General features: G+C 40.4%; 2 protein-coding genes across 2 annotated transcripts; both read right to left on the bottom strand.

Annotated features, from left to right (window-relative positions):
• Nucleotides 1-3,426: 3,426 nt before the first annotated feature.
• LOC135475268 (15-hydroxyprostaglandin dehydrogenase [NAD(+)]-like) lies at nucleotides 3,427-11,156 on the bottom strand. Its single transcript, XM_064755104.1, has 7 exons — nucleotides 10,499-11,156; nucleotides 9,458-9,581; nucleotides 9,049-9,154; nucleotides 7,627-7,724; nucleotides 6,015-6,091; nucleotides 5,280-5,424; nucleotides 3,427-4,373 (listed from the first exon to the last, which is right to left on the bottom strand). Exons 1-6 carry the CDS (start codon nucleotides 10,589-10,591, stop codon nucleotides 5,284-5,286), a joined length of 639 nt encoding a protein of 212 aa, XP_064611174.1. The 5' UTR covers nucleotides 10,592-11,156; the 3' UTR covers nucleotides 3,427-4,373; nucleotides 5,280-5,283.
• Nucleotides 11,157-12,116: 960 nt separating this feature from the next.
• Nucleotides 12,117-17,695, bottom strand: LOC135474952 (cathepsin Z-like). The gene is made up of 6 exons (XM_064754655.1): nucleotides 17,582-17,695; nucleotides 16,756-16,980; nucleotides 15,849-15,999; nucleotides 13,493-13,568; nucleotides 12,813-12,905; nucleotides 12,117-12,473 (listed from the first exon to the last, which is right to left on the bottom strand). Exons 1-6 carry the CDS (start codon nucleotides 17,673-17,675, stop codon nucleotides 12,363-12,365), a joined length of 750 nt encoding a protein of 249 aa, XP_064610725.1. The 5' UTR covers nucleotides 17,676-17,695; the 3' UTR covers nucleotides 12,117-12,362.
• Between the last annotated feature and the right edge of the window lie 5,598 nt (nucleotides 17,696-23,293).

Below are 23,293 nucleotides of genomic sequence, written 5' to 3'. Positions count from 1 at the left end.
TCGTAAGGCTACTTCATTTTTCAGTTCCGTTTTACTATTCTTTTATTGTTATATAGAAAGCATGCGACTTACAAGGCTCTAAACACGCACTGAAGTGATTTATAGGTTATACAGTCGCAAAAGCCTGTTTCAGTCACAAAGAAATATCGTTTTTCTTTGCATTAGACGTTGTAGAGTGAAGAAAATTACTGCACCACAAATGTAATTTTTGGAAAAATCCTTGAGCACGCAGTTATGCACCAATCAATTAAATAAATATATAACAAAAGTAGCTTTTCGCTTTACATTCACCTTACATAGAAAAAAGCGCGACGCGTTATTTTCAAATGTTAACGCAAACGTTTTGAAAGAAACCACCGCCAATTACGAAACAATACTAACGTTGTGAAAAAATCAGTAGAACTTTATTTTGAAATAGTGTGGGTGTTAATATAGTGGTGTGTGTATATAAATTAAGCAAATATATCACAATGGCATAAAGCTGCCATTTTTTATTTATGACATTTAATACTCACCTTAGGAAGAAAGGTGCTTAATCATGTGTGATTATAACACATACACGGAGAAATAACCAAGGAACTTATGGAGACAGACGTAGCCCAGAGGACTGTGAATAGGCCATGGATAGGCCAAAGGGCTAATGACATACTAAATTCATGAATTCATAACTTCACCTAAGGTAAAATCGTCACAGACTGACCGATGATTTACTTTGATGACATCTATCTGTATAACACCAGTGCATGAGAATTATGGATCAGAAATCCTCTGTATTTTTCGTGCATAAAGGAACTCATAAATAGGTATATTTACATGGCCCCTTCTGTACTAAATGTTTTCTGATAAGGTGTAACACCTTTCGCCAAGATAAGTCCTAATCATTAATCAACAATTTGACAGATGTTATTTGCTCTTATGTTTAAAAGCAGGATGCATTTGACCTTGATATCATGCAATACTTGGAAAAGGTGATGACAGCCTCTGACAAAGCTAGAGGCAAAAAGAGAAAAAAGATGAGCAGTTCGACTGTGTGACAACAATTATTGTGTGAGACGATACCAAAAATGGGTGCTTTAGAAGCTTTCTAATTAAAACCAGTACACAAAGAACAAGATCATGTAAAAATGTGAAAATTAAATTTTAATTACTGATTGCACAGGTTTTCAGTACTTCATATCCATCTCTATTATTTGCAGCTTTAGTTTCTTTCGTAATACTGCTGTTATACTCTCTTTCCGCGTTGCGCTAGCCGTAAAACTGAAATGTTAACACCAAAAAGTTATTCCTGCATGTGGCACGATATACCATCAGAAAAGATCTTCCAACATCTATCCTTGTCATAAAGACATATTTCAGCACTAGAGAAGAAGCAACAGTTGTTTGCATGGATGTTGTTCGTGGTATAATACAGTTGTTACAAAGTTTTACAACTGACCAGTCCAGTCCAGTCTGACTGCTTGTACGTTTTCCTTTGTAACATTTTTGTGAAACGCTGTTCGAAACACGGCATGCTTTTTAAAAACTGAGACATGTTTATCCTTTGACACCAAACATGATTTCAAGGATCTGCTAAAACTGACGCATTTTAGGCAAAACACTTCCTGAAAAATGACGTTTTTTTTAAAACGAATGACACGTCTACTAAGTGTTTCGAAACCTCAGGCATTTTTACTAAAACAGGACCGATATGGAGAGAAACGCGGCCGACAGTGCTCAAGTTAATAGTGTTCTGTATGAAATTGTTCGCAATTTAAAATTAAGCACATTAAAACGGTCGATGTTTTCTCTAAATTCATGCGTGCTTATCACACATTGTTTTCCTCAAAATCTTGTCTGGTGAGTGGTTTTGACACGCATAACATGTTAATGTTAATAATTGCTAAGTGCTCTCAATCAGGATTCACGTATGACTTAGCTATAGTTGCCACACGTTAGGTTATGTCATATAGCTTATCCGTTCTAATTCATGTCTTTAATAGAAGACGGCCTATTTCTTTACTCACACAAAAGTATGTTCCCAAAGAAAGAAAAAAAGAACCACAAAGATTTGAACACTTCCTTGAGGTGAAAATTTGTTCTCCACAGTGACTATGTGCCGTGGCGGATACGCGAGAGGTTATGACAGAAATACAGATATTAAACTTGTCAAAATATGACAAAACTCATCACATTATGAAGTTTATGATTTGTATATGAAGACAAACGTAAACCAAAGCGAAAGAAAAACTTTGACAGCACATAAAAAATACACACAAGAAAGTTTCAGTAAAGATTCTGGTAAACGTTGATCTTCATACTGTAGGCCTAAATTAAGAGCACAGAGCCTTGTTTGAACGAAAAATTTGCGTTTTTGATCGGGGGTACATTTTTGGCGGGTTATTACTTAGCAATCATCTTTTGTGGCCACATAAGTTTTATGGGTGCTTCGACTAATCTTAATGCCTCTGATTTGAAAATTTACAGAATTCTGCTGGGATTTTGAAATTTGCACTTTGTTATCGCACCTCTCTGGGGCCGATACTAGGGCTTTTTGAGTGCCTGGAATAAACCACAGCCCCTCCATAGTTAACTGAGTTACAGCAGCCGAACCATCCAGGGATGGATTTGAGCTATGGATTTGAGCTATGGACCTGAAGTGGCGTGGATCCAACGTTTTCCACATTGCGGAAATAAGAAGGCTATCATGAAAATAGCCTTTCATAATCATGAAAGCTATGTTTTCCCGACCTCAGCCAACTGACTGGTTTGGGTGTACATAACCATTAGTTACATTTACAATAGTCGGCATATCAAAGGACGATAATGCATGCCTGGTTACATGCCCTGTGACCTTCCAACTTCCCATATGTCCTTCTTTCGCGCTTTGTTTCGACTAAAGCTTTAACGATGGTTAAAATATAGCACCACACACCTTCATTCCTTAATCATTTGGTAAAAACAAATTCAAGAGAAAAAGAAAGCTGTCGAGATAAAATGTAACAGTATAGCCTTGTGGGAAGAAGAAACCAGACTGTCTGCCGTAAATCACTTACGCTCATACTGTCAGCGGCATTATCCATCTCAGTCTAGCGAGAATGGTGAGGTATTGCCACCGACAGTTTCAACGTATAAACCACTCTCCCTCTTGAGGTATCTAACATATCTCCGGAATTAATGCTATAGCCGAACCAAAGCTGTATTCGAACCTTTGACTTGATTGGTCAGCGGTCGATTAGTTGACCAATAGCACTCTGGCCCCACATGGTGCACAAGCACCACCCTCACCCCACACCTGTCAGAGCCACTTCAAGGTTTTGCAAATCTGACGTAGCCATGTTGGTTACTAGCCATAGTAACCAACAATAATGAAAAGACGCCATGTATCTCGGGGCAAAATTTAACTCTTAACAATAGTATTATGAAAACAATTCATTCTGACACACTGTATATAGATTGATTGTTGATTTATTTTTTGGTGAGTCCACAAACTACAAAATGAATGTGTTTAAAGAATATCTGTATCATACTGTTTCTGTACAATACATATTCCATAAACACGCGCTAACCAAGTGAGCCACGGAGGCCCCCACACAACTTTAAGTTTCAGTTATGTTCAACTGTCGTTTTCACGAGACAACTGACCAATGGAAATGCACAATTAGGTCGTGCACACAAGATACAGCGTGAGATCTTTGTTCAGTCGATCGCACGACATAATAAAGATTTCGAGAACGCCAGATAATTGCTATGTCGATCGCACGACTTACCGGAGATCTCTTCCTAACGACTTATTTGATAAAACATAATTCTTGTTATTTATTTTTGCTATTTACTAATTACATCATAGATGTAAACCTTAATATCCTCATATATTGGGTTTAGCCAGGTATGAGTCGTTCAGCTGTTATAGTGTCATGGCTGTAAACCTTGATGATGACATCTTGGGTTCAACCATGCATCAGCCATTGTGCTCATATCCGAAAGTATCCTCAATTCATATTCATTCCTGAGTAATATAAAATCGTCTGAATATATCAAGTATGTAAAATACGTATAACAGAATTGATCATTTATGGCCCTCCTTTTGAGAAAAAATAATACACACCTTAGAATTTCAATCACAAAAGCCACTACATACAAGTATGAGGCATAACGGCTTAGGTGCATAAATATTTTCCTTAAACAAAATGAGCCAGGTCAGGGAATAAACGACCAACGTAAGCATTGGTATAAAATTAATGTATATCTGTAACGGCTTCTACTTAATGCTTAGCTATAACTTCGGGGGAGGAGGGATGTATTGCTTCCCGTGATGCTTCGTTACACATAACACTGAGCCATTGTTATGTTCGTCCTCCACCAATTCCATAAACGCTTCAGCTACCACTTCCGGTCTGAAAATAATTCAAGGTTATTTAGTTATTTGGGCGAGATCAGTGTAAGTATACACTTTGAGGAATATTTCTGGTCACTTGTGTGCAGGTGGACTGCTACATAGGGGTTAATAAAGTGGTACTTGTTTCTTATTTGCTTGACACTAGATGTTTTGAAGTGTATCAAAGCGTGACACACTCACGACAAAACAATTCTTTCTCGCCAGAGCCACCACTCACAACCAAGCAATTCTTTCTCGCCAGTGACACATTCACAACCAAAACACACTCACAACCACACAATTCTTTCTCGCCAGTGACACATTCACAACCAAAACACACTCACAACCAAGCAATTCTTTCTCGCCAGTAACACACTCACAACCACACAATTCTTTCTCGCCAGTGACACATTCACAACCAAAACACACTCACAACCAAACAATTCTTTCTCGCCAGTGACACATTCACAACCGAACAATTCTTTTTCGCCCCTGAAACACTCACAACAAAGTGTTTTGATCTTGTATTTGTAATGTCAAAAACTTCGAAAACGTCCACAACCGCCACAAATACTTGGAGGAGGGGAGTGGTGTAACGGGAGCAGTGTACTGATGTTTAAATACTAAGCCAGGAGAGTCAAGGGCTCAAATGGAATCTGTCAAGTTACTTAGTCACTTAGAACGCCCCGATACAAATCACTTGAAGACCCAGTATAAAACACCTGACCACTCAATACACACCACTTGAACACCCCATTTATACGTCAGTTGAATACATGTGGTCATATAAATTCTGCAGCTAAATTGGTGGATACGTAAGATGAATGACTCGCGACAAACAATGTGTGTAACATCCGTGGAAATAAGGTAACAACAAGGTATAGCGTAACAGTGACGTAACATGGCGTAACAGTAAAAACCTCACCTCATTATACCAACCACTTTAAGGGCCATCTCAAATCGAGAAGTGTCGACACCTTCGGTATTGGACAATTTGATGATATCGTGTCGGCAAAAGACGGACACAGAGCACAAAACCGGATTCCTGTTTTACGATTCAGAGAGTTTTCCTGCGGAAACAGAAAGTTTCAGGGGTAAATTTTCTGCAAATGCCACTTTGTGACGTGTCATTTCGTGTACAAGTGACAACAAATGGGAAGGAGTTGTCAATCAAATTATTACAATGCCTTATTCATTTAATATCAAAATAATTGGCATTTTTACAAGTAAGACATTGGCTTATAATAATAATTGGTTTCTCACAGAGCGGGATATGCAATACAATCATGTCAATAAAAGTTTAATTCGTATATTATATATATATGTCTTTCACAGGAATTCCTATGGTATTTACCACCAACTTAAAGCATACAGTTGCCTATAAAACAAAATTAGTAAACACATGCTGTGTGTACAGGCAGAGAACGATAAATTTAAGACCCCTCTCTCATCTCATTTGCGATCTCGAAGACCACTTCAGTCAAATCCATTGTACGAGATAAGGACCAACGGACGATTTTTTTTCCCTAATAAGCCTTGTTGGGATGTTGGAGAGAAGAGATCGCAAGTTAGTTGGGAGGCATGCCTTGATAGGTTAATTGTTCAACAGCAATGTTAGTAAGAATTTTGGAACATAGCCCTGGGTTATGATAAGACTTACTGCCCAGCTGCGTGTGTAAGCAACCACGCCCGTCTTACTGGCAACATAAGCTGGCATGAAGTCAACCGGAATCAAACCTGTTCGGAGAGATTATTATTATAAGTGAATCACTCAGGAAAATTTATTTGTTTCGTCTTTTACACCATACTCGAGAATACTTCCCTTATGCGACAGTGACCTGCATTATGACTGGGGGCTAAGGTAGTCGAGGTAGTTAAAGCGCCAGCGCTGCACAATGACCCAGGAGTATCTCACCAAGGCGGTCGCTGTGAGTTCAAGTCCAGCTCATGCTGGCTTCCTCTCCTGCCGTACGTGAGAAGGGCTGTCAGCAATATGCAGATGGTCGTGGGTTTCCTCCAGAGTCTGCGTGGTTTCCTCACACTATAATGCTGGCCGCCGTCATGTAAGTGAAATATTCTTGAGTACGGCGTAAACCACCAATTAATAAATAAATGAATGACAGGACGAAACCCAAAACCCCCGCAGGTTACTGCAGACCACACCATGTATGACTGGAAAGGAAGGCAGCATAAGCTGGACTTGAATTCTACTGTAACCACTGTAATGAGCCCCGTCTTTAAATAATGTATTATATTTTTTATATTTTATCTGATAAGTGTCTGACTTACACTTTCTTATTTAGCGTACGTTCTTGTCTGCGCTGTAATTCAGTCGAACGTTCTCGAGGCTGCGGTGTTTATGAGTTTCGTGTCATAGTAAATAGGGTATACATTTTGATGGTAAACATGTTTACCATCAAACCATCCAGAATTTTTTTCCATTAATCTATAAACAAGAGCAACGGAGTTGTGAACCTATCAATCATTTACTCAAGTTCACTTGAGAGCAGTTATATTTACTGTCTTCAACTGTGAAGGATTTTACCGTGTTTGTAGATATCGGCTTTCACGCCATTCGACATTCGTCATTTGTACTCCATTTTCAGTACGTAACACTTTGTGAGCTTGTGTTTTGCCACCTGTTACTTTTTGGAGACGTTATATTGGAGGTTGTATCGATCATTGTCTCTTTGTGCGAGTGAAGCATGCATCGCCAGCTCGACATCACGGACGCTACTGTCAACCCGTCCGACCTGAAAAGTTACACCTTCACAGATAGTTGGGGGACCAACCATCGTCGTGCCGTGCCGTGCCGTGCCGACTACAGCTTATCAGTTATCGGACTATCATCCTTCGACTGGGGAATTCCTCTTAGCTGCCGATTCTATATTTACGTGGACGGACTGTGGAAGTCGGAATATTCCATCAGAATTTGGGCGCTGTTGTTATCAGTTGTTCTCATCTTTACTCTCCGACAATGTTACCCTTACACCGCCTAGGTAAGACGCTCCATGGTCGCTTTAGTGCACTATAGCATTTAGCCTCTAGCCTGCAAGTCTGCACAGCAAACGCGGGAAGTTCGGCAGTAACTTGGCCAAACCCGATAGTTTCTCTGGACACTCTTCATCTGCCATTCATGAAACCAAGGTGACAATGTATATGACCAGTCAGTACTCACAGATGAGACATTGCATCACAAGGATAATAAATTTATTGCAACATTATAACAGAGATAAGTCAGTGTTAGAATTCAGTTTGCTACCCAAACTTACCTGCGGTGGAAGCAATGTTGACGATAAGACCCCCCTCTCCACCATTGTCCTTGCGCATATACTTTATACCTAATATGGTACCTTGCATGACACCAACCTGAAACGCGAGAAAAATACACAGCTCGTAAACTTGCTTTTTATATACGTGATATTTGATTCGTTAAATTACATCTCTATACAGATATTTGCTATTTGACCCCTCCACCAGAGCTCTCGTTGGATTACTAATAAAGCGCTGCTTTTGGTAACAACCGAACAGCCCCTGACCAATGATGTTCTCGATTCCACCAACATAAACCTGATCACACTCCTACAAGTGAAAAATTACTCCCCACGGAGGTAAAACGCCAAACAAATAATGAAATTAACCATAATCCTTTAAGCGCACCTGCTACACTCTACCTTAGCATTACTCTCTGCAATGCACCACTAGCAACTTTTGTATAGAAATCTTGAGCAACGCAAAGATCACTGGGGTCACGACAACCATGCAGGATGAGACGTCAGAAAACATAAGACTTTATCTCAGTCTTTCTTCCTACTATCGTCTATTTCTTTCAGCGAGTCGCCTGTATTCTGCTGTCTAAAATCAGCCATATTCACTGCCAAAAATTGCCTTTATTCACTGACACGTAAAACCGCTAAACGTGGACATGTTGTAAGTTCAAATTTTTGCAAGGAAAATAAAGTTAGAACACTTTTTCTAATTCGTAATGTTGAAGATTCCTACTTGATGTATGCCAGGAAATTAAAGCGATGTAGTCTATTCGCAGAGGCGGTAGTGTAGGCTGTGTTTACTGCGAGGAGCTGCGAGGAGCTTGTAACCGCTTGTTGGTGCAGCCATTGTAAAAAAATAATTAATCTCCACGCCCAATGTTTAGTATGCAGTTTACTTTTGAGCAATGAATTTTTGGTCTCGAAAGTAAGCTTATGGAGTTTAACATTATGAATTAGGAAAAGAACCGTAGCTGCAATTTCTTTGTGATAATATGGACGTTCAACATGTCAGTTTGTAGAGCTTGTGTTGTTAAGTGACACTGACTAAAGACAATTTTGGTAGTGAGTATGATCGAATTTACCTTCAGCTGAATATGGGCGACTGGATAAAAGAAATAGAACTATAAAGCTTGACATACTGCATTCTCTTTAGACTTTACATCATTCTAATGGACACATGAAACAATTTAATTTACGAGTCCTGATTATAAGTCAGTCGGTGAGCCAAAGCCGTAAAAAAAGCTTATGTGTGTTGCACTGGCTCCAAATGTAAGGCCTTTCTACTCCTGGCAGTGATGTAAATCGAGTGCACTCTAGAATGTAAATTAGCATTAAGGTCACGTATGTTCTCTGCTATAAATGGTTTTGAGATTTGATAGTGGAATGTTTATCATCATGTGTGAAGTGTAGTTATAGATCTCATACAAGTTTACATCGATAGTCTGTCGCCATCTCGTCTCGTCACCAATACCAGCATTGTTGCACACGATATCAATCCTCCCATATTCGGACTTTGCTCGTTTGAAGGCATCTGGGAATGATAACCAAGATAGAAGTCGTGACTAATATATTATTCGTTACACGTATCACAATATTCAGCTCGATTTCTGGAAAAGTTTATTTACAGCAGGCAACAGAAGGATTTAGGTTTATGGTCCTATTTACTATCGTTTGTGATCTCTTAACTATCACCTCTTTCTACACGATGAACAGTTACAGAACGTTAAGGCCTACCCAACAAGCAAAATGGATTTCATAAAAAATCGAAAGGCTGGTATTGCTGAGAAGAAGAGAGAAAACCTGAACAATATCAATACTAGTGTCACCAATTTACGTTCAAAATCTTTTTCCGACGTAACATCACATTTAACAAACAATGCTCTTCCGTGGCCAAATCGCTCCGTAAAGTCTTTCACAGTTGTCTCCCCTTTTGTTTGGTTGATATCGGCCACACAAACCTGAAAGATCATATAAATAGAGGTACATATACATTAGTGGATCAACCCACAGACAAGGGCCAGTACATCCAAAATAATCCAACAGCTGTGACTTACACTCACATGCGGAAAAGAAGAAAAGTCGATATGGCATGTTATAAAAAAAAAAACCAAAAAAAAAAAAAAAAACAAGGAAACAAACATTGAATATTATTTTTTATTACCGCTTAGTAAGATGGGGATATCCACTATTCAGGTGTGTATAAATTATAATGGATAAAATCATACCTACCTCGTCCAAAATAAGTGATGGGAGGATATGAAACAGTAACTTTTCCCAAATCCAGTTGGGAGAAGGCAAAATACACTTGTATTGGAAAGTATCGCCGTGATTGCATCCCTCTGTGGTCCTTTTCAAAACATCTTATACGTCATACTTCTAATAAACCCTCGAATAAACAGCTAACATTAAATATTTATCCATGATGTATCACATGTTTGATTGAAGGCATAGATGACTGTAAATTTCAAGATATGACATCACCGAAAGGTCACCCGCTGCTGCGCATGTGCGCCTCGCTGACCCAGATCTTAAAAACATGCCAGCGCGTGGCGACCTGCTGAATATAACCGTATTTTCGACTTCGGCTAAGACTTACAGGAGAATGGATGTAAATGCGAATAGCGATTGTGGCAAGATGTGCGTAAATATTTTAGCTTTCAGAATTGCCGTGCTTTATGTGTATTCAGGACGAATCTAAAGTGCATGCATCGGAATTGAACGAGGGTGTAGTTCTTCGTAAGCAACATACCCAAATCGGGCGCAGACAACTCTCGGGCTACGGGTGGCTAGAGGTCGCCGCGTATCAGTATATATATAAGTCACTCTTAGACCGAGCTCTCCAGCTAGTGGAATTTTATAGTCATGTGGTCCTAACCTTTGCCCCTTTCTGCAGAAGGCTCTCCCCGAACTTTTTCCCCAGCCCTTGAGCTCCCCCGGTGATGAGAGACACTTTTCCAGCGAGACTCATATTTACCACAGTTGAACAGTATCTCCGCTCAGTTCACCGTAACTATAATACAGGCTTCTTCGGGCTGTCCGCCAACACTAAACCCACAACACTACATATAGGTCAACGCGCATGACACAGTTCAATCGGTTGTCTATTTCACGGAACAAGGGAGATAATTTTTCTGCATGCCAAAAAGTAATGAAAGTTAAATCCCCTAATAATAGTTACAACATTGTAATACTATCAGCCCACTTTTCCGTGTTTATTATGTTGTGAATATGAACTGATAGAATCAATGTAAAATGTAATACATGTAGCAAAACCCCACGATGACTTACTCTTTATTTAGAAGGAAACATTTTGTGAAATGCATACATGTAATGTGGCCTATATACAATTAACTCCTGTGAAAACAGTACCTTCAGTTTATGGCAGAATTTTGTAGTATTTTGGTCTGTGTGTACAGTGCCGACTCCGAACATACCAAAGGCACCCGACTCATTAGGCTTACCTTTGTCCCATGCCTATTCCCAAGTGTTCGACAAGATCCGGTCGAGGATTTAACCCAGGTGCATTTGCAAGCCTATAAGCCAATTAGAGAGTGTCACTGGCGTCGGAACCGGGGTAGCCTGAAACTTAGCTGGACGTTCCCACATTTTTGTCAGTTTTCAGCTCCCTACTCTTCAAGAACCCACGTTTTTGACTAGCTGAAAACTCGTATATGTATTCGGCAATCTACAGGGTCGCGGATCTTTCGAAGTCTACAGGCGGCGCTAGACCCTCACCGGTTATGTGCTCGGATAGACTTTTTTACACTGGATGCACCCTCGCCCCACCCCACACCACTTTTCATCGTTTAAATTTAAACGATTCGGTACGTTCTAAACTTCATGTCTCCGTACTTCAACTTCAACAGTACGGAGAAATTAATCCTTAGTGAACCCTGCTGTGGGAGCTGGTTCGTGCCTGCGATCTTAATGTACAGTCGGCTTGCTGCATGATCGGTGGCTATAGGGCCCTAACCATCAGTAGGAGCGACGATTATCTAGAGGGATGTGTAAGACACGGACAGTTGTGTGTATATTGTACATTCATTCGCCTTAACGGTGATTTATTGCCAAGAACTCTCATATGGCACGCTTACTCTTTGTTCCAATCATAATCAGTCAGAAAAATTATCAGTAAAAAATCAAGTATATGTATGTGGATGAACTTCCAAATATGTCCCATCCAATCATCTCTCAGTCGCTTTTCTGTTTCACGGAATTAATTGTCAGCCGACAACATTCATTCACTGTGACTGTGAAGTAGTATCAAACTGTACAGTAAATGAATAAAATGTAAATAGTTTTCAGTGTATGTATATGATTCGAAATCCGATTTTCTGTCAAGTACGGTAGGCCAATGGTAGAACAGTTTGTCCACTTGTGCCTATTACAGCTGGTCTATCCAACATGGCTTTCAAAATATCGACAGAATTTAGCTTCTTTCTGTTGCCACGCCGTTCATCGCATGATTTGGCATACATCTGGACACTGAAGCCATGTTATAGCATGTTGCTGAGAATTATAAACAAACAGAACAATAAATCAAAGTTTTAGTACACTTTACAGTAATAAACAATTAAACGTCCCTTAATTTACTTATTATTGGTCTCTAGAAATCCCAGTTACAGAACGATTCTCGTGGTAAATGAATAATTTGTAATTCAAGTTACTATAATCGAAAAGATCAGCTGCATGCCACTGTCCTTGTGCTTGTATTACACTGACAGCGGCTCTCGTCTCTGTCACAGGATGACGTCACCAAAGCCACACCTCTGTTCAATTCCCAGGTTATATTCGTCCCCCTTTCCTCCTTCGTATGCGCTTGTGACAATTTTGAACCAACCATTGTCACCCTGAATAAGTCATAGGATAGACATATGTGCAGGTCAGTGGTTATTCACACACATTTCATGCACAGTTCTTTACAAAAATCATTTGATTGAGAAAATTAACGTGGTATTAAAGAAAGCTAGACTACGAATCACATCTAAAGTTTCTACCTACCTATATCTTCTCTATGCTATTTGTGCTATACTATCGGAGGAGAATAGACATTGACATGATTGTCTGGTCAATCTCTATCAATTTTTTAATCAGTAAATGTTTAAGCGACTGCATTAAGTCCATTAATTTCTGCGAACACGACACCCTAATATAAAGTAATGTTCCAAAAGGGCCAGCTTTGAGCTTACCCAGGGCTGCCCCCAGGAGTTGCGGACGATCCAGTACTCTATTCCTGACGCATTGTCAACACCCCAGCCTGCCACAGACACGATGTGATTGCCCTGAAAATGGTAGAAATACAGTCAGAAACAGCCCACAACGATTCTTTACATATATTTCCAGTTTCCTCAACTTAATGTTTTCGAAATATATTTCCAGTTTACGTACAATCCATCACTTCTGTACATCGCAGTTTGCAGTAGATTTCTGGTGTCTAGATATAAAATGTCGTGGTTAACACTGAACAGTTTCCACCGAAATATATGTAAGTCAGAAACAGCGACGTATTTCTGAAGCAGTGAGGCATTACATGATGCCACTTGGACCGACTTGGATCCCATTACAGCCAACAAACCACAATAAAAAACCAAAAAAACACCGTATATGTACATGTACATGATGGTACCATGTAAGGCCAAGTTTCTCAGATAATTCACTAGCCTATAGCCATTGCCAATGCTTTATTCATGAACATCAACCCTTCCGTGATGTCACAATTCAGCTCTTTCTGGTCCGCAAGTGGTTTACCATGCACTGATACTTAGCTGGCGAACCGCAGTGGTTTTTCTCCAAACACAAGGGAAAATGCTTGAGAAAGCCGTTAAACACAACACCAGTGAAGGCTCGGAAGCTTTAAATGGTAACTTACCATGGCTATGAAATGGTGTTCTGCTATAATCCCTCCTGTATACTTGTCTAAACCTGATGTCGCCATTATGCTGCAGCTGAAAAAACATTTCACCTTGTTAACTATCGTAAAAAATATACCACTAAAAAAAAAGTTTGATTCCTTTATCAGAATAAAAGAGAAAATGTTAGAGTTGCTATATACTGACTCAATAAAAGCTACCATTTTTTTCATTCATTCCGTAATGATGTCCCACAGTGGGTAGAATTATTTTCATCAAAACACAGATCAGTTTAATGTTCTGCAGCGTTGCCATTACATATCTAATCGATTCACATGCAGAGATTCGTGCTCTATAGCCCAAACTATACATATCTGGTCGATTCGCAAGGAAATTTATGTTCTATAGCTGGGTAGCTTACATGTATATCTGGTCGATTCTCAGGGATACATTTATTGCATAGCCTATGTATTTCTGGGCGACTCATATGGAAACATAGATGCTCCATAGGCTATCTTATACATACCCGGTCGATTCTCAGGGAAACAAAGATGTTCTATAGCCTAGCCTATACATAACTGGTCGATTCTCAGGGAAACATACATGTTCTATAGCATAGCCTGTACATATCCAGTCGATTTTCAGGAAAACACACATGCTCTACAGTTTACCCTAGACATATCTGGTCAATTCTCATGAAAATATAGATTATAGCCTATGCATATCTGATCGGGGAAACATGGATGCTCTGTAGCCTAGCCGATACATATCTGGTCGATTCTCAGTGAGACATAACTGTTTATGCCGCAGTCTATATATATGGTCAAAACAGAGATGCTCTGTGGCCTAGTAAATACATATCTGATCGAATCGCAGGGAAAGTCAGACGTTCTGTAGCGTAGCCTATGTATATCTGGTTGATTCTCAGGGAAACACAGATCCTCTGTAACGTACCCTTTACATGTGTGGTCGATTCTCAGGAAACACAGATGTTCTATAGCTTACCCTTTACCGATAGCCTAGCCTATACTTATCAGGTCGATTCTCAGGGAAAGAAAGATGCTCTTTAGCCTACCTCATACATATCTGGTCTATTTTCTCAGGAAAACACAGATGTTCTGAAATTTACCCGATACCAATTTGGTCGATTCTTAGGGAAACACAAATGCTCTGTAGCCCATCTTACGCATATCTGTCCGATTCCCAGGTTAACATCAGATATCGTATGTATCGTAGCTCATACATACTTGGTCTATTCTCAGCGAAATACAGATGCTCTATAGCGATAGGCTAGCCTATCTTTATCTGGTCTACTTTCAGGGATCGATTTACTAGCGTGAACCAGTTATCATGCTATCTGAGCCATTAATAACATGAAGTTTCAGAATGATCCTTCACAACATGGTTTACGTCGTCCTTCGAAAATGTGTTGATGTTTAACGTTTCTTGATGTATGACTCGGCTATTTGACGCTTAGCAATAGATGGGTGGCACGTGACATCATCAGCATATCAGAAGGCCTCAGACCCCCATTAATTTTCCACAAGCGACAATGTTAACGTCTAGCGCTGTAGCTCAGTCCCAAACATTCCGTGGCCAATAAGCTTTGGTGCATACCTGGCCCAGCCTGGGAGAAAGAAGCCATAAAAATCTTGACATAGGTTGACCGTCAAAATTTGGACCTTTCCATGCCGGCAGCTGGGAGGCGTGCCTAGCAACGCCAAGGGGACGTCACTCGCAGCCTCATCACTACCTCACACCTTGTGTCCTCTCACCCAGAATTTCAAACTTTCATCAATAAAGCTCATACCTCCTCAAAGTTTAGACAGTTTCCAGCATTTTAATACCAAGCATGCACCGGTGCACCAAAATGGACGCCTGGGAGCAAAAAAAGACTTTATACCCTAAAATTCACAGAACTACAATCGTCCCTACCGAAAACAGGGAAGTTGTAATGGGGGTCTGTGTCCAGAACAATACGCAGCCATATTGGAGACATCCTAACATGGGCTGGTAAAGCCACAGAATCCCAGTATAGCTGCCAAAAGTAGGTCATGCAACCCTCTATATTCATGCTGCCACGATAAATATAGCCTATGGTTAAATAATGTAATTGTAGAAGATGTAATGGCTGTCATGGTTGCCATTTCAAAACAGTTTCCAAGACTCTGAGAAACTCCATTGGGTAAGTTGTCTTTATACTTCCTGGCTGCAGGATCATACCTTTGAAATTTGAAATTATGGAGCATGTGAGGTGGATATTTACCTGGATTTATTATACTGGGATACAAGATGAACATGTAACATGTTAGGGTTGCTGTCTCGAAAAAAGTCCTCATGGTAGAAGACCTGCCGAATGGTATTGTAACGGTTTACCTGATTGGTCCATTCTGGAACACCTCGGCCATCATGTTAGTACGTCCGCTCACACGTCCATAGTCTCCAACACGCCACAGGGTGTAGTTCGTCAGCTGTGAGCACTGACCCGTGGCCGTACACGTACCACACTGTGTAAACTCACCACAACCTGCAGAAAACGTATTTACATGTATAAACAGTACACGTAATCATTTTATTCTGCTTGCCAAGACATCAACAGACATCAACAAGCCGTTTCCGAATTCAAAGAGGAATTCAGCAACAATATAAACGTAAATTAAACAGAATCTTTAGGAAATGTAGCCTGTCTTTTTGCGGATGAATTCCTGACTCTATTGAATGTTGAAATATGGTGCTATAAGGTTATGCCCTCAGGGCATATCTCATCAACCGTTTCCATGTAAATGTTCGAAATAAATTTACCTAACTTTCCCGAAATGTACATACAATGGCCACAAAACCCACCCAAGCGCCTTGTGAGTTGTCAGGTGGTAGCGTTAATGGTATACGCTCTTAAACCCGATGATACTTTAAGGGTGTACGTCAGTGGACATATAACCATATAATTTAAGTCGGAAGCCTCCGTGGCCGAGTGGTTAGCAAGCTAACACACCACAATGACTCGGGACCCTCTCACCAAAACGATTGCTGTAAGATCAAGTCCAGCTCAAGCTGGCTTCCACTCCAGTCGTGCTTGGGAAGGCCTGCCAGCAACCTACGGATGGTCGCGGAGGATTTCCCACTGGCTCTGCAATCATAGTGTTGGCAGCAGTCGTACAAGTGAAATTTTCTTGAGTACGGCGTAAATCTCTTTCATGCTTTTGTCATGTAACGAAAATTTCAGTAATGTGCATTACTGCATTGACAAGTTTCTCACTCGAATGATTGAGCTAACTGAATTTACTTTGATCTTTAGCTTGGTAATTGTTACAAGTCTCATCAGGTATCCCATGTTCATGTGCATATTTCCACACCGCCAAATCCCCGCCACCCTCACAAGACCCCGCCTCAGCGCAGTCCATCACGTGTTGCACTGACAGGTAATACGATGGCCACGACCCTTTCCTGGCTATGTTCATGCGGTCTGCCATGGAACTGGTCGCTGCGTGTGCCCAGCATGATCCACAAACTGAAATACACACGTAGGAAAATCCCCTTCTGAGTGTGATGTACATGGTATCATTTATATATCAGCTGCAAGCCTATAGCAACCCAAGTGTTGAATCTTCCTATGAAATCCAATAGACGTTGTCCCTCTATTTACATATTTATCTGACTGTTGTTTCAAACCGTACCCCAAGAATTTGAGGTGGTCAGTTTAGAAGAAACCGGAGTGCCCAGAGTAAACCACCCACCTTTGGCAAGTCACTGACGACCTTTCTGAAACATGCACATCATGTTGGCGGAAAACCAGTGGTGTTCAACAGATGAAAGACTGCGATCACTTGATAAATGTCCCCCGCCTGCAGTAATGTGTTTTGTTACATATAGAAGTCACCTGTTGGATACTGATCTCGTAAAATGTTTTCCATGGCAGTACACAAGTCTAGAACTGTATTGTACACTTCAACTGAGTTTTAGGTTCTTTTTTTTCTTTGCCTTTATTTTACCAACATATCTGTCTGTACATGTACATGTACCTACGAATGCTTCGTGAATATGTGATTTCCACAAATAGCAGTAATGTTTGTGTCTATGTGAAGCCACGCAGCATGTCGTATTGTCCTTACATTGAGGTATGTGTTGGTTCCGCGTGGAACTGGCATAGTTTGTCCCGTTAACATTTCTCCAGTCCCAGTTCTTGGGTAAGCTGGACAAATTCATGGTCTCGTGCGGTCGTGGTTTTGTTCTGAAACAAGTACAGCCTCAAGTCATCAATTCTTGTCAGATCTCCCGTAAAGAAATATGTTATTTATTTATCTGAGACTTATCTGACACCATTCTCAAGAATATTTCATCGCTTTAGCGGCTGTTCGGCTTATGAGGAGAGGAAAGTCGGTAGATCCCATAGGAAACCACCGCATACCTCTGGGTACCTGATGAAATTCCTGACGTAAGAGCTCTGCTGCGTCAACAACAACTAAACAAGGAATTGGACTGAAGCGATAGTTGTCTTCATTGAGAATCCATCAGGCAACTTAGTAAGCGATGATCGACAGAAGACAGAAGACATTCCCTCAATCTGGCAGACAGTATCTCTCAATCTGCCAGACAATATTCCCATATTCTGCCAGACAATATTTCCTCAGTCTAGCAGACAGTATCTCTCAATCTGCCAGACAATATTCCCATATTCTGCCAGACAATATTTCCTCAGTCTGGCAGACGGTATTTTCTCAGCCTGGCAGACGGTATTCCCTCAGTCTGCGGACAATATTCCCTCAATCTGGCAGACAATATATCCCTCAATCTGGCAGACAATATTCCCTCAATCTGCTAGGTAGTATTCCCTCAATCTGGCAGACAGAATTCAATCGGTCTGGCAGACAATGTTCCCTCAGTCTGGCAAAAGTATTCCCTTAGTCTGACAGACGACATTTTCCCAGCCTGGCAGGCTATAATCTCCATGTCTGGCAAACAATATACCTTCAGTCTGGCAGAAAATATTCCTTCAGTCTGACAGGCAATATTTCCATAGTCTGGCAGACGGTAATTCCTCAGTCTGACGGACATTAATTCCTTAATCTGGCAGACAATATTCCCTCGATCTGCTAGACAATATTCCCTATATCTGGCAGACATTATTTCCTCAGTCTGGCAGACAGTATTCCCTTAGCCTGACAGAAGATAATCCCTATATCTGGAAGGCAATATTCCCTCAGTCTGGCAGATGGTATTTTTTCAGGACGGTGTTTCCTCTGTCCGGCAGACAACATTCTCTCTATCTGGCAGACAATATTCCCTCAATTGGCAGACTTTCAGTCTAACACAAAGTATCCCCTGAATCTGGCATACAATAAACTCTCAATCTGGCATACAATGATCACTTAATCGAGCATACAATGATCACTTAATCGAGCATACAATGACCCCTCAATCTGGCATACAATGATCCCTCAATCTGACATACAATTATCCCTCATTATGGCATACAAAGATCCCTCAATCTGACATACAATGATCACTTAATCGGGCATACAATAACCCCTCAATCTGGCATACAATGATCACTTAATCTGGCATGCAATGATCACTCAATCTGACATATAATGATCCCTCATTCTGGCATACAATGATCTTTCAATCTGGCATACAATGATCTCTCAATATGGCATAAATAATCACTCAATCTGACATACAATTATCCCTCAATCTGACATACAATGATCACTCAATCTGTCATACAATGATCCCTCAATCTGACATACAATGATCCCTCAATCTGACATACAATGATCCCTCAATCTGGCATACAATGATCACTTAATCGGGCATACAATGACCCCTCAATCTGCCATACAATGATCACTCAATCTGCCGTACAATGATCCCTCAATCTGGCATACAATGATCACTCAATCTGGCATACAATGATCACTTAATCGGGCATACTATGACCCCTCAATCTGGAATACAATCATCCCACAACCTGGTATACAACGACCCATCAATGTGGCATAAAATGATTCCACAGTCTAACATACAATGATTCCACAGTCTAACATACAATGATTCCACAGTCTAACATACAATGATTCCACAGTCTAACATACAATGATGCCCCAATCTGGCATACAATGATCCCTCGATCTGGCATACAATAATCCCACTATCTGGCAGACAATATTCCCTGAATCTGATCAACCCCCTGACCAATCAGAATACAACTGTTTCGTTTCGCAACAAACATGTTGTTATACTATTTCACATCGGGTGCAGGAATTCACAGGTATTTTGCCTGGGTACGGGGTAAAACTGGTTACCTCCATGACGTAATACAGAGACTTTTTCCACGAAGGTAGCTGTACAACCACGTATGGGTTACCATGATATCAGCTTGTTTATTCATTGATAGTGTACTATAGCTTTGTGGAACCTGTGCTCTGGTCAAGTGGGCTATACAAAAATATACGAAAAATATACGGATATCGTTTCTCGTGACCTGTTGGTGAGAAAATGTTAGAAGTTAAACTGCCCAATTAACCTGACAAGCCACACATGAAATAGTAGACGTTGATACTTTGCACAGCACACCTTACAAACATCTCGATAGGTGTTTACGTAATACTCAAGAGTATTTCACTTATACAACAGCGACCAGCATCTGGATGTTGCTGGGAGACCTTCCCATGTACCACGGGAAAGAAAGCCAGAGCAGGACTTGAACTCACCAGCAAAAGCTTGATTCGCACAAAATCTCATAACAGGGATTGGCATGACCGAATCACGTGCTTCTGCATATATGAAAGTTAGTGAAATGGACTGGGGCGTCACCTAAGAATAGCAAATAATTGCTACAGGAGTAAAACGACAGCTTAACCTACCGTACACCAGCAATACCCCGATCGAACTGCTCCCTATAACACATGTAGCCGGGCGGTGAGTTCCCCCATCCCCCACACATCCCCCATATACACAGCCCCATGACGATGACAAGTTTGCTGGCATAGCCTGATGTAGCCATGTTCGCCAACCTCTCACCCTGGTCCTTTTACGATCTTTGATCTCTACTGGTGTTGGTACGGTACTCGCGCAAACTGGCGTAAAACGACAATAAAATATAGTATGGTCTACTGTGTAATATCTGCGATCGATGCTGTACAAGCCGTACAGATCGAAATGACACATTTGCTGAACTCTGTTATCGTGAGATCTGTGGCCAACTCTATACTCAAGTTATAATGACTTGTACATGTATACACAAAAATCAGTTTGTATTGTATCTAACAGACATGTATACGAGGTTTGATTCACCTCAACGGCATGTAAGCGTAGCTAAAATTCTACAGTACCGGTACTCAGACAAAGGTGAATCCGTGTAGGTAGCACTTGCGAACTGAAAGAAATTGATTTCGTTTAAGCATCTCAGTTGCGTCGAAATTTAGTGTGATTTCTGTACTTTTCACAAACGGATCGAAATGAAGAGCAGAGATCCTGTAGTCTTTTAAAATTTCTGAATTGACTTCAAGGTGTTAATGACTTCAAAAATTGAAAAGACATTGGCATTGATGTATACACACACATATGCACATATAGCTGTTGCAAAATAATACTATATTATTTTTTATGTTTTTCAATAAAACGTTTTATACGCTAGTCGGGGTATTCTTTGATAATTACGTATTTTTATATGTTCACAGCTTAATTAAAACAAGAAAGGCTTGGTTATCCTGGTTGGATGTGTTGGTTGCGTGGGTTGAGTGGATAAGTGGGTTCAGTGTTTTACATTCATTACGTTGAATGAGTGCATTCAGTGTTTTCTGTGTGGATTGAGTTGGTTGAGTGGGCTCGGACATTTGCATAGATTACATGTACGCCCATATGTTGGTTCGTGTTTTGCGAAGATAATTTTTGTCGAGTAGTTTCCAGTTTTATTGTACAGATTGCACAGATAGAGTTGATCTTGACAGGATAACACGGTTATTTTAATCAAGTTTTTTCGTATGTCATTGGCTGTTTGAGGATAGAGTAGAAATGCTGGGATATGGTTCTGAACATATTTTTATTCTTCCAAGCTGAAAGCAGGAAGGCTTGTTATTACTGCTTGCATTATTTTTTTCATTCTCCCACAAGTTTTTCAGTGTGGCCTCTTGAAAGCTTTCAGAAACAGCTGAACAAAACTGCTGAAAATAACTGTCGAATATACATGCCGTATAACCCTTACCGTTTTTTTTTTTTTTTTTTTTTTTGATTGCCGCCATGTTAGTTTGCTCCACCGAGTTTTAACATTCTCCTCCAAATTCACTGATAAAGTAAGATTTTTCTGATGTGAAGAAATGATAGAATAGAAAAAAAAATGAGTCTTCTCAACTTTCTACATCTTTGTACTCCGACTGCAGTTTCGAAGGTCTTGTTCTTACCTTATTTCGTTCTTAATAAGAACCAGAAGTTCGAAACTGCAGTCGGAGAACAAAGATGTAGAAAGTTGAGAAGACTCAGAAGGTCAGAAGGACGAAAGACATGCACCATTGACACCGTACTCAATGGCCAAAAAGCAACACCTAAAATGTGCCGCATATAGTGCGACTAGGACTATGAAACATTTTCAGAGAATTTCATATAACAGTCACACTCCTGTAAACACGAGTGTCATATAGGTCGATTGCTTGATTATTTACGTCGGCAGGCATGGAATTGCAATTACAAAACCGCTACTAACACGATACGGATTCGTAGCGATTATATTACTTAACATTTCCGCATAACTTAGCATGCCTGTAAAACACAATTTTCGATCTCCACGAGCTATGCTGTGCCGAAAGCAACCACATTTAGGCTGCCGGTACATGTAAAACATGTAACAGCCATGCACTGCCGCGCACTGGACCAAGTTGGCCACCTAAATAACATAAAACGAAATGACATGTTGGAAAGTCTATCTGTCATACAATGTTGGACAGTTTATCTTTCATACAATGTTGGACAGTTTATCTGTCATACAATGTTGGACAGTTTATCTATTGTACTGTTTGGACAGTTTACATGTCATACAAGTGGGACAGTTTATTTGTCATACTAGCATTTATAATCAGACTACACCAATTTTATTTTGTTTGAAATATACTCAAGTATATTTCACTTCTACAACTGCAGCGAGTATCATGGTGGTAGGAAACCGGACAGAGCTCCGTGAGAGGCTCGATCCTGGGTAATTGCGCCGTGCTGATGTGCTAATCCGCTCGGCCTCGCAGATCCAACCTTATTTTATTTTGTCATCCCAGCTTAATGTTTTTCCTGTTAGTTTGATTCCGGCTTTCCGATCGTGTAAATATGTCTTCAGAAGGAAAAATTATAATAGTTTAAATTGATTATCATGTCATCATTCGACATTGAAAAACGATGTATTCCGTCCGTAAAGCAGCGTGGGCCTCCGACCGGAGTGGTTAGCGTGCCATGGCGGCACAATGACTCAGGAGCCTGTCACCAGTGCAGTCGCTATGAGTTTAAGTCTAGGACATGCTGACGGTCGTTCTCGTGACGGTCTGAACGCAATTTGCAGATGATCGTGGTTTTCCCCCCGAACTCTACCCTCTATCCTCCCTCTATAATATTGACTGCCGACGTATAAGCCTAAGTGAAATAATCTTTTATTATCAAAACAGTGATTTTGACGACACTGACAGCTCAAGATCACGTGTTGCGAAATTCGTGTTGGATTTATTTTGGATCAAGTGAGTAACAGTGTTATAAGAGTGATCTCCCTTACTTCCTGCTACTAAATTTTAGCCAATGAAATTGCGGAAACATCGACGATATCCAAGCGCAGTCATCGTCATATTTAT

The sequence above is a fragment of the Liolophura sinensis genome, chromosome 9 (genome assembly GCF_032854445.1).
Source record: "Liolophura sinensis isolate JHLJ2023 chromosome 9, CUHK_Ljap_v2, whole genome shotgun sequence".
NCBI lineage: Eukaryota > Metazoa > Mollusca > Polyplacophora > Chitonida > Chitonidae > Liolophura > Liolophura sinensis.
The sequence above is the reverse complement of the archived record's forward strand: the minus strand, read 5'-3'. Positions and strand labels throughout refer to the sequence as shown.

Coding starts and splice junctions, on each gene's coding strand:
- LOC135474952 (XM_064754655.1), bottom strand. CDS start 17,675: ATGAATTTGTCCAGCTTACCCAAGAACTGGGACTGGAGAAATGTTAAC. Junction 12,906..13,492: donor AACACCATTTCATAGCCATG/GTAAGTTACCAT, acceptor TACCATTTTCAG/GGCAATCACATCGTGTCTGT. Junction 12,474..12,812: donor ACTCCTGGGGGCAGCCCTGG/GTAAGCTCAAAG, acceptor TGACTTATTCAG/GGTGACAATGGTTGGTTCAA.
- LOC135475268 (XM_064755104.1), bottom strand. CDS start 10,591: ATGAGTCTCGCTGGAAAAGTGTCTCTCATCACCGGGGGAGCTCAAGGG. Junction 7,725..9,048: donor CAGACTATCGATGTAAACTT/GTATGAGATCTA, acceptor TCTCGCGTTTCA/GGTTGGTGTCATGCAAGGTA. Junction 5,425..6,014: donor CTTACACACGCAGCTGGGCA/GTAAGTCTTATC, acceptor CTGTTTCCGCAG/GAAAACTCTCTGAATCGTAA.